The following is a 12,201-nucleotide window of genomic DNA, read 5'->3' as shown; positions in this document are numbered from 1 at the left end:
ATATTGAGGGGGAATTAAACTTAAATAAGAATCTTGAAAACAGGACATATAATGACTTAATATGACTTCTATAAATACAATTGAAACATAAGCTGATTAGAAGAGATGTTATATGTTGATGTTATTGTTATATGTACAAATATTAGAAAAATGTTTATACTCAACTTTGTATGTATTGAAAGTATTAAGAATTATATTTGTGTAATGCAGACAAAAGGAGAATATTACCAGAAGAAGAGAGGATCAAGGAAATATATTATTAACCAACATATTGATCAATTATAGAAATTAATTACTATTGATTGTTTTTAAATATATGAACCCAGACAACACACTGTTCACTAAGCACTAAGGATTGTTATTGTAAAAAAATTAATAAAATATATTAAAAAAATTAGTCAAAGGCAATTGACACAAATGATGAGATAAACATGGGTTGCTATCTTTCTCCTAAAAACTGATGGCAAGGATTTTCCAGTACAAAAAGAATGCAAGCAAACCCAAGGCCTTCTCAGGCTCATTTCACAAGCTGTGTTCTGGAAGCAAAATAATGCAAAATGTACTGTATGATTTTATATACATTTTAATGTAGCTATACTGAATTATGCCTTTGTTAGTCAATACAAAGATACAAATTACAGCACATTTTTGCCCTACTCCTTGTATAATAGATCCATGATAAATTATAAAAGTCCTTTAGAGCATCAGTGATGTCACCTTGGGGAACAAAGCAAAGACAAAAAAAAATCCAAATGAAAGAAAAGGGGATACCTGTCCCCTAATGGTTCTTCGTGGTTCTGTAATAATCATACCTGCATGGACAATTTCCAATAGTGTTAGTTGCCGTTCATGAAACAGCCTCATGGCTCTTTGCCTCTGTAGCTGCAGTTGTTGACGGAGGTGCTCTTCTTCTCTCTGTCTTTTTAAACTTTGCAACTCCTGTTCTCTTTTAGCTCTACAAACAAGTTTTTTTTAAAAAACACACATACACACACTGAAAATGCTATTATCAACATTTAAGCTGTTTCCAGTTTCAGCACTGTTTAGGGCTAAGTCATGAGAATTTCTGCCATTTGTTCTTCCACAGACTAAAGTTGCCTAGCCATTTGTAAATAGAAGAGTTAAGGGAATTCTAACATCATGAAGCTTCCTGCCTATTACTATAGTGTTCCTGAGAAGTGGCCATTCAGCTCTGCTCAAACTCCTTACTGAAGACAATTTAGCACCTTCAAAACCTGTCTGTTGCAATCTTATTTGTTTCTTAATGTATTACTGACATTCACTCTTAACTGCCTGATGGAGGAAAAAAGGAAACAGATTTGCTCCATAAGACACAGCCAAAACAAGTCCCCCAGAGTGGGCAAAGGCATATTTTTGGGACTCTTTTATATTTTGGGAGGTCTGGGCTATTTTTAAAGGACAGCATTATTCTTGATTAACTTTGCAATCTCTGTGTAGTTCTTATGTTTTTTTTTTCCAGGACCCAGTTTAGTACCTATTCTAAATTCTGAATATCAAAAATAAACTCATCAGTGACTGCCTAGACTCCTCCCCTCCATGCCTTTCTATTTTGAAGACATGGACAGTGTCTTCCTCTGGTCCCATATTATTTTATAATGCTAATGATGTATGCTGCTATGTGCCAGTAAACTTTAATTGACTTAGTTGAATCTAAAAGCAAGATCTACAGTACTTCAGCATTTCTGAGAAGAATCACATAAAGAAAAGAGTAAACAAGAGCATTCTTTTCCTGCACGTGCGTGCGCGCATACTCACACACATGCGCACGCACACATTTATGTATATGAGAGTGTCATTTTGGTACAGTGGTTAAAGCACCAGGCAAGAAACTAGGACATTGTGAGTTCTAATTCTACCTAGGACATGAAGCCAGATGGTCGATTTTGAGCCAGTCACTCTATCTCTGCCCAGGAAAATTGCAAGAGCAAATCACTCCTGAAAATATTACCAAAAAACCTGCAGGAATTAGTTCAGGCAGTCACCTGGAATCAAGAGTGACTAAAACGCACATACATACATACATACATATATACGCACAAAGTATGTATGTATGCATACTGGGATCACGCAATATAATTTATATCTTGTATAGTCTAGTCTAGCAATGAAGCGTATAATTTTGATTTTGAAAATAATCTGCAGGGCTGAAAATTCATGAGTGAAATCTGCCCTCTAGTGGATTTCTCAAACAAGTATCAATTAGGAAGTTTTTGTATTTTTATAAATAAACCAGAGTATGGTTATAGCATAGTCCGATCACAATAAAAAAATTAACAAATAAAAAGAATTGGGACATAAAGCCATAAAATCATTCCAATTCAGCACCATGTCTTTACCAGAATATCTGCAAATACTGAAGGCAAAGAAAGGAATTAATCATAGTAGTATTAACAAAAGTCGCCTCTAGATAAGATGGGCACCATATAAATCTAATAAATAAATAAAATAGAAAGAACTGTATAAGTCTCAGGCAATGCATAAATACAAAAAGGAGTGAAGAAATTCTAATCTATTTCCTTCACTCTAACCTAATTCTACAGAAGCAGGTTACTTCTTAGAAGAGCAACACAGAGAAATTATGCCTACTGTGACTTTACATATAAGCTTATTCCCCCAAAGCCTCCAGATATTTTCAGGATAAAAAAAACCCCTACACATGGAGATTTTATTCATTAAATCCATATCTATGTTGATGTCCCTGGCCAGATGGGAGGTCTGGAAAATCCTTATATTGTAGCTGTACTTTCCAAGCCATTTTAACAATACAATATTATTTTTGCCTAAAAACCCTTCACAGTTTACCTAAATCTCCTTTGCAAGATAGTTATGGTTTTTGGAAGCTGCTTTAATCTTTTTCGTGTCTGATATCCTCTCCATGATGCCTGGATCATGCACGCTGCTTGATGTAGTCTCTGAAATTAACAAATTAGCTTATTTATTTTTCTACTGCATGTGGTAATTAAACAGTTGTACATGTTAAAAATGTATAATCTCTATGAGCTTTATTTACTAGTCTATATTCAAACCAAGGCTGGTTTATAATCCAATTAGAAGGAGATCCAGGCTTGGAGATATGGCAAACTCCCTATGAAGAATTAAGCTTACAATTTCAGAATACTTCTATAATAGTTCTCCCTCACGTAGTCAGATTCCAGTTATGTGACCAGATTAGAAGCTATGAAACACATTTTACACTGGTAAAATCTAATACAAACTACCTCCACCATACACAGAATTCTACAAAACACACAGTATACTTGTGTCATACCTGTGTTTCACAAGCACTGGAGTTTTTTGCATCCAGCAAGTCCAGCAATTGATTGAGATTCTTGTCAAATCCTTTGCCAGTCCATTGCTTGCTTAGAAGAGTATGTAGTCCTTAATAAATGAGATGTGGTAAGATAAATATGCTACTTAGTAAGAAAAAGTGCTTGCTTATTCGTCCTACAAATTACTAGTGGTACAGATACTAAGGTAAAAGTTAGACTGTTCCACACTAAATATACACCAGTGCCAAGAAGTAGTGAAACATCCAAATAAAAAATTAAACAATTAATGGATTCATTATATTGGATATGGTAATAAAACTTCCTGCCTTGAATGCAGGTGAAGGCAGAATATACATTCATAATAAATGAATGACTGAATAAATAAATATATCCACTGCTTTTCCTAGAATATGATTATGGCAATATAAGACATATATAAGTATTCTGTCCATCAATTATACCTGTTTCACTATACATAATGCTAGATTCCTTTACAGGACTTCACCCATAATATTCACTATTTTAAAACGGTGCCCAATTAATACATTTTACAATCAATAACATGAATGCTAGGTTGGAGAACTGATACATGTAACAAACTGATTGGATTGCAGTTAGCTTCTTCCCAAGGAATGTTCAATGCCAAAATGTATTATTCTAGAATGTTTTTCAAAATCCAAAATCTTTTGACAAACCTTTGTAACGAGTATTCACAGTGATAACAAGTTGGGCATCAGATTCTGTGATCAAAAGTAACAGTTTAACAGTTGCATCTCCTCTGGCAGGGTTGGTGGTAGAAGAAATCTTGTAAATAAGTTCATCCAGAAGGAAGTGTAGGGCCTCTTTGGTTATTTGAACTAATGCTTTACTGAGAAAATCACAAAGAGAGGAAATCATATTGGAATAAAAAAAAATGGTAGATGGGAAACGGGGAGGATTAGAAGAACCCCAAGCACGTTGTAATATAAAAATACACACTAAATCCTTTGAATCAGGCTCCACCAACTCGCAAATCAGGGGATTCGAACGTAAACACAGACCACTTATTTGATCCATGTCAGGCTCCCCCCCCATCTGCCTTTTACAATTAAAAAAAATGTTGTAATAAGTAAATGAGAAGGTGGCATGCTGCAAATGAGTCCCATGAGCATTCTTTGAATACAGAAATAATAGGTAGCTGAAGATGTTCTACACTGGCTCCCAAGAGCTACTGAGAAAAAATAATAGGAGCATCTCAAGGAAGAACATTGGCAGGTATCTTCCCCCCTCCCACCTGGTGCTCTATATCTGGCCACGTCCCTGCAATAATCTTTTCATGAATAGGGGAGCACCTCTCTCAGCATTCATTTTGTGAAAGCCTCCGCCTGTGTCCAACATGCCAAACATGTCCGCCAGTAAAAAAAAAAAAAAGGGGGGGGGGAGGATGCCAACTTTAAACTATAGCTTTGATCTTGTATCTCTTTTTTAGAATGAAGAATATGGAATTATGAAGATGAAAAGCTAATTAACCTACAAGAACTATTCATATTTTAGGATAATTTCAATCTTTGTTTTTAATGTTAAAGGTACACTTTGGTATATAATTACCTATTGGTTCTCAAAATATTCTGCAAGAGTGACAGAATCTGGATTGTTGTTTCAACATCATCAGTTGTCAGCAATTGCTGGAAGTGTTTATTTTGAAGCACTAGGGCAAAAACAGAAAATCTATTTCAAATAGAAGTTAAATCTACGCTTAATTTTATTTCAGAATGGGAGGTAACAGCAACCCTCTAAATGCAGATCACAGGTGAATTAGAAACCATAATAACATTCCTACCCAATGAATTCCCAGGCTTTCCTTCCCTTACCATTTTCTACTAGATGGATGTGACCTCTACACAACCAACAGGTGGCATCAGTCACTGTCCTGAAACAATGTAGAAATTCATTCCTTTTTTCATCCTTAAAGAAAACATAAAGGAAAACTGATAATTAAAATTCTTGAAAGACATAAACAGTGATTGTACCCTCAAACTATATTTATTAAAAAGATAATATTCTTCTAAAATTGAGAAAGGGAGAAGGGAAGCAGGACTGGGGGCTACTTAAGTTACAGTACAGGCACAGTAAGAAAATAACTTTTTTCCTTCTTATTCTGAAACTACTCCAACCAAGTATAATCTATTTCTTTGCAGGATCCAGCATGTCTCTTAGCAATAACTAATACACAAAAGTGTACTGTGCATCACAATGATCTTAAAAACATGGAATGTTATGTATTTTTACTCTTACTGAATTTGGGACCTTCAATATATTTTGAATAACAATTTTCATGCTTCCTATCACGAATGATACTGAGGTTGATGAGAGATGTAGTACAAATTAAGTTCAGGAAAGCTGATATATGACATTAAAATAACACATTTGATTAAATGTTAGAGGAGGAAGAAATGTTAATGCTAAATCAATTGGAATGCTTTTGGAATTGGAAAGTATACATCTGTACAGCCATAAATTAGATGCAGTGTGAGGATTCTGTGAAATCTGTTAGTGGTATGCATTTTTCAGATATTAAAACTACTGCAAAGCAAATGCTGTTTTATTAATTTCTGTTTTTCATCAGAAACATGCAAATACATGGGCAAATACAATTGTTAGAAATTACCGTATTATGTATTGATTACTCTTTATGGCTTGAAAATGTAAGCACAGGTACATTGCAAAAGGGAAAAACAATACATAAAGAGACAACAACAGAATATCTGCCTTGGCAATGTTTACTGTGGCATCAGCCTACAACCAGAGGCAGGTCTAATAATTGTCACAATTCCATGTTCTTTGTTCCATTACTCTGAATAAACAATTAATGAAGCTATGTGTGGATGCATTTTCAAAGTAGCCAAAGTTCAACAATTTCCTTGTCCATATTGTCAAGCAGAGAATTATCATGCATTATCAAAAAGGGACAATGTGCTGCTTTGGTAACAGTCTTGGGTCTTGATAGCATAGAAATTATGATAGAAAAGGTGGGAACCCTTGCCTGCCCATATCAACATTTTTGTATACAATAGTCCTCGACTTACGACCCAAAATTGAGCCCAAAATTTATGTTGCTAAGTGAGACATTTGTTAAGTGAATTTTGTCCCATTTTACGACCTTTCTTGCCACAGTTAAGTGAATCACTGTAACACTGCTGTCAAATGAATCTGATTTTCCCATTGACTTTGCTTATCAGGTCGCAAAAGGCGATCACATAACCCCAGGACACTGCAACAGTCATAAATCTGAACCAGTTGCCAAGCATCCAAATTTTGATCACATGACCATGGGAATGCTGCAACAGTTGTAAGTGTGATAAGTCATAAGTCACTTTTTTCAGTGCCCTTGTAGCTTTGAATGGTCACTAAATGAACTGTTATAAGTCGAGGACTACCTGTCAAGATATTACAAAATGGCTCAAATACCTTGATTGCCCGAGCAAATTGTGCTTGCAAACGCCTTCCCAAGAAGAGAAGGCTATCTATTGCAGAAGGAAGCAGTTTATTGTAAAACTCCTCACGTTCTGTTTTCACCTCAAGACCTACACAACACTGACTGAGAAGGAAAAGAAAAAAAAATTTCCTCTGTAATTTGCAAATAGTATTGCCATGGTCTAATATAGAGCTACTAGAGCAGTTCAGGAATACAGTTGTGTAACCGTGCAGTATTTTTACCTTAATATCTCTGCTATCTGGGCAGCAGTAGTCCATCCTCCAGGCACTTTTGTATAATCTTGTTTAAGGACTAGTAGACAGTACTGGACTAGATCACAGTAGTATAAGTCTTGTTTAATTTTCTTTGATTCATTACTTCCTGGGGATGCAGTTATTAAAATTTCTAAGGAAAAGAAAATTAAATTGCTTAGGTTTGGATCCCTCTATAAATAACAAATACAGAAGGCTGAAAGACAGGTCAGAAGGGAGCATAGCAAAAACACAAAATCAGGTAATAATTTGGAATATCTATCTATATAGTACTAAAACTCTGATTTCTGTAACATTTAACTGGGTGAAACGATGCACCGTAGGGCAAAACCAAGGTACCTCAAATGGGCTAATTCACAGAATGGACCCAAAATCTGGGATCCATAACTCCCATGGAATTGAACTTTGTCACTATCATAAAGCAGGTTATGACATCATACAGAATGTCATAAAACATTTCCAGTGGTCAACTGCTGTTTGATTGTGCTATACAGATTCAAAGGGCTATTTTCAAGACAGGTACATACATCTCTGAATAGCTGTCTGAATTTAAAAAAAAAATTAGAAACTTTGCAATTGTTGAAGATATTAAGAAATCTGGAAAGGAAATACCTCTGAAACAATGACCCAACAATAACTGTCTAGTCTGTTACTAAAGTACAGGCAACTGGTGGTTAGATAAAATTTAAGAAGCTACATAATTCACATCAAAAAGGTTATTTTTTTATTTTAGAGAGAAAATATATTATTAAAAGTTACTTTAAAGAGAAAATGAAGGCAGGCAAAAATCAAACTGGTGGTATAAAATGAATCAAGAAGCAGTAGAAATGCAAATAAATACTTTTTAGTCAATGAGAAAATGCTTTGAACATATGTGCACAGTGTCCATAATACAGTAATATGAGGCTAATTTTGAGTTGGAATTCAGGTAATCAGAGAGTAAACACTTCCTTATTCTGCACAGCTAAAATAAAGGAATTTGGGTCATAACTTCCTTTACTGGAAAGCAGCCCTCTAGCAACTGATAATTTCTCTAACTGAAATGCTGCTATGTTTTATTCTCTGTCTCATTTTGTTCAGACTATTTGCATAACATGCTTACCATAATTAAAATAACCATGATTTACCAAACCTGATTTTCTAAACTTGTGTGATACTCTGAACTATAAACTCACCATTTATAGTGAGTTTGCATAGCACAGCCAAAGCTAAAATGTGGCTGACCAGTTTATGGCTCAGTGTGTTGAGCCAACGTGCATCTGATTTGCTAACAGATCAATACTAGTTCTTATCATAAGTCTGGTACACTTTTTCTGAGTAAAACATTTATCAAAAGATATTAGCTTTCATGAGCTGTAACTCGCTTTATCAGATGCATGGATTTGATCCAGGTTATGCCTTTTTATAAAAATTGTTAGTCAGAAAACATGCTACCAATTCCCAATTTTTCACTATCTCATTGCTCTCCTATATAATTTGTATAATAATAATAATAATAATAATAATAATAATAATAATAATAATAATAATAATAATAATAATAATAAAGTTGGAAGGGACCTCAGAGGTCATCTAGTCCAACCTCCTGCTCAGGCAGGAAACCCTATACCATTTCAGACAAATGGCTGTCCAGCCTCTTCTTAAAAACTTCCAGTGTTGGAGCATTCACCGCTTCTGGAGGCAGGTTGTTCCACTGGTTAATTGTTCTCACTGTCAGGAAGTTTCTCCTTAGTTCTAGGTTGCTTCTCTCCTTGATCAGTTTCCACCTGTTGCTTCTTGTCCTGCCTTCAGGCGCCTTGGAGAATAGCTTGACTCCCTCTTCTTTGTGGCAGCCCCTGAGATATTGCAACACTGCTATCATGTCCCCCCTCGTCCTTCTCTTCCTTAAACTAGACATACCCAATTCCATCAACCTTTCCTTATATGCTTTAGCCTCCAGTCCCCTGATCATCTTTGTTGCTCTTCTCTGTACATAATTCATATCATACAGTTCTTTGTTAGAAGACTTAAGATACAAAAACACATTCTAATTCTCATCCCATGATTAATTAATGGGTCAAGATGTCATATGAAGCACTGTTATAAACTGAGCCCATTTTATCGATTTAGGAACTTATGAATAGTTTCGGTTTCTTCCCCTTAAGTTTCCAATCTTACTGCTTCAAACATTATTTTCCCCCTTTTCCTTATTTGCCTTCCAACATCTCATTTCCTGCATAGCAACATTAATTTTGTAAATACACAAAAACCAAGGCTAAGCGTGTAAATTAAAGACACATCTTAAAATCAGATAAATTTAGAATGGGGGGGGGAGGGGGAGAGAAGAAAAATAGAAGTTTATGTATCCATAGCTTTTATATTAGCCTAACTTGTTTAAAAATATTTCACAAGTAAGAACTTGAACAAGTCCAATAGTACATTCACTCCTTACATTTATTAAGATTCACAACAACGTCGTAAATTCCCATAATGATCAAGACTTTCTTCTCTGTAATACTAGAATCTCTATTCTATATGTACAAATGTCCTTTCCAATAACCCCAAACAAAAGACCCTTACAGTAACAGAATACTGAACATTGTTCAATCATAGCATAGCACAGTGCTTTTTTTTGTAAAAAAAAAAAAAAAAAAAAGGTGCCGGAACTCACATATATCATACAACCCGCCTTGTCTACCCTACAAGGTTTATCTTTGTAGTTGAAAAAAAAATCCTTCAATTTTTAGTGTATCTAAAAGACTAGGATTTTGTTCAAGGTAAGTTAATGCTATTAATGTTACCATGCACTGGGTGGCTTTAAATCACAAGAAGGCATTTTATTAATCTTTTGGGACATTTACCCATTTAGTTTAATGAGTGGAAATGTCAGCTTTCTATGTGAATGAAATTGGCCCAATAAAACAAAATTTGGTTGCTTGTAAAAGACTGAATTATTTTTAAGAAGTTGTCAAACAAGGTGGAAAAAGTTACATTTGGAGTTTAATATGGATATTGACTTGAAACAAATTAAAGTTGAAACTTTGTCAGTGAACAGATTACTTTTAATTTACCTTTAAGTTAAATCCAATTTAATAAATAGATCTGAATAAACCTCATACTGTAGGTCTACCTTTACATCTGACCAATACATAATTAAGATATATTATTAATAATAATATCTCCAAATCATAAGACATTGGCTTTATTCTTATTCTTCCTCCTTGCAGTTTGAATATAAAGTATAAAAGACTAAAAAGAGATTTTCGTAGACATTCCAGCCTTTGAACTACCCAAAGAACCTAAAGTTTCGCTGTTGGGAAAGCTTCCACGCCAGCCGTCTTTCTTTCCTCTCACTTCGCCTCTTTTTAACCTCACATCCCACATTCTGTAAGGGAAGGCAAAAGACTCACTCATCCTCTCGTGAAAGATGGCCTCCATGTTTATGTGTCTCCCACTGCCACCATCGGCTTCCACACCACATGGTCCGACCCAGCCAATCAAGCCACGCTCTGGCTGTGGTGCTCCGGTGCCTCATGGCTCCTCCTAGAGGCGGCAGACAGCACCGGAGGAGACCTCGCTTGCACCGTACCGCCAGCAGGGCATTTTCAAAAACAAATGAGGACAGGAAGGGAAACAATAGGAAAAGAACGCAACTCTGGAAAATCTGTCAAAAAAAGGTGTTCAGAACTCCGTTCCGGTGCGTTCTATGACAAAAAAAGCCCTGGCATAGCAGGCTCGGCACATAGCAGGCTTTAGTTTTACCTTATGGTGTTGCACCTAAGATCTTAATTTACCTTTTAACTTTAACAGCAACACGGGAATATCCTGATCAGGACTTTCAGTAATCTGAGCAGCCAGAGACAATATTCTAGAATCCACAGGAAGTGGCTTCATTTCACGTAACATTAACTACAGAAAGAAAGGAAAAAAGATAATTATCTTCAGTAAGTGACATTTTATGGCAAGCAATAGTTTAAACAAGATGTAATAAATAGATTTCATCTAATAAAATCCACATCAGATTTTCATGGAAGATATATTTTAATAGAAGCTAATTTTAATATCAAATTCATACACTTTACTGTTTCTACTAAAATATATGTTTCTTTGAATTTGGGAGATTCAAGATTGACAACATGATATATTTTTTATCCAAAACATACTTTGATTATGAACATACGACACGGGCATCCCTTTAGATCCACTGTTTAAAGCAGTGTTGGGCAAAATTATAGAAGAGCATATATCAATGGGTACTAGTTTTAAAGGCTGCTCATTACCTCCTGAACAATAACAAGTTTGAATTATTAACTGTAGAAAGAAAAAGGAGAAGAGGATGTTTGAATTACTAACTGTAGAGAGAAAAAGGAGAAGAGGACTAATGCTTTTACAGTTGATAGTTGTGACAAGCTTCTTGGACGACTGATAAAACTAATAAACATCTATATGACAACACTGAACTAGACAAGCCCTGGGTGTGATCCAACAAAGCTTTTAGATTCTTAAAACTTGTGTAATAAAACATATAATTTCTAATATAAACTGTATTTCTGTCTTTCCTTGTTGAAAACAAACTTTTCAACACAAGGCACTTTATTATCTTAGTTGCTTGCATCAATCTTCCCAAATTCAGTGTCTTCCTTGTATATGTATAACCTATATCCACACAGTCTTGGACCACAACATGCTGGTTATATTTTAGCTCAGCATGTTGTACAGTATGAACTTAACATATGGCTAGTTTAACAGTCAGTGAATAAATTTCTCATGCAGTCATAGCCATATTGGGATTATTTCTATATCCCCTTCAGAGCCAAAAATATTAAAATATTGAGATACTGGATGGGAGAGATCCAGTTGCAAATCCTGACTGACCGTGAAGTTCACTAAAGAGATCTCCCATCAGTTTCTCTCAATCACATGGTTGTAATGGATTCAGTTACCCCCCATGTAAGCCACCTGGGGGAATTTAAGCTCGACTGCTGTACAGGTAATCCTTGACTTATGACCACAACTGAGCCCCAAATTTTTGTTGCTAAGTGAGAGAATTAAGTGAATTTTGTCCCATTTTATGACCTTTCTTGCCCCAGTTAAGTGAATCCATGCAGTTGTTAAGTTAGTAAACCAGTTGTTAACTGAATCTGGCTTTCCTTTTGACTTTGCTTGTCAGAGGTTCGCAAAAAGTGATCGCATGACCCAGGACACT

At 35.3% G+C, this 12,201-nt stretch overlaps 1 protein-coding gene across 2 annotated transcripts in view; it reads right to left on the bottom strand.

The window, feature by feature from the left end:
- The window catches only part of IQCB1 (IQ motif containing B1), a 22,997-nt gene extending 12,098 nt beyond the window's left edge, over positions 1 to 10,899 (bottom strand). For both annotated transcript variants that reach the window (XM_029284677.1, XM_015818920.1), the window contains exons 1-9: positions 10,790 to 10,899; positions 6,987 to 7,149; positions 6,738 to 6,867; positions 5,141 to 5,234; positions 4,878 to 4,977; positions 3,986 to 4,158; positions 3,290 to 3,399; positions 2,824 to 2,933; positions 813 to 955 (exon numbers count right to left, since the gene is read on the bottom strand). In XM_029284677.1, coding sequence (XP_029140510.1) covers positions 813 to 955; positions 2,824 to 2,933; positions 3,290 to 3,399; positions 3,986 to 4,158; positions 4,878 to 4,977; positions 5,141 to 5,234; positions 6,738 to 6,867; positions 6,987 to 7,149; positions 10,790 to 10,889 — 1,123 coding nt within the window. In that variant the 5' untranslated portion in view covers positions 10,890 to 10,899. The remainder of the gene's footprint in view (positions 1 to 812; positions 956 to 2,823; positions 2,934 to 3,289; positions 3,400 to 3,985; positions 4,159 to 4,877; positions 4,978 to 5,140; positions 5,235 to 6,737; positions 6,868 to 6,986; positions 7,150 to 10,789) is intronic.
- Between the last annotated feature and the right edge of the window lie 1,302 nt (positions 10,900 to 12,201).

The sequence above is a fragment of the Protobothrops mucrosquamatus genome, unplaced genomic scaffold (assembly GCF_001527695.2).
Source record: "Protobothrops mucrosquamatus isolate PMUCROS unplaced genomic scaffold, P.Mucros_1.0 scaffold822, whole genome shotgun sequence".
Classification (NCBI taxonomy): Eukaryota; Metazoa; Chordata; class Lepidosauria; order Squamata; family Viperidae; genus Protobothrops; species Protobothrops mucrosquamatus.
This window is presented reverse-complemented; position numbering and strand designations above follow the sequence as displayed.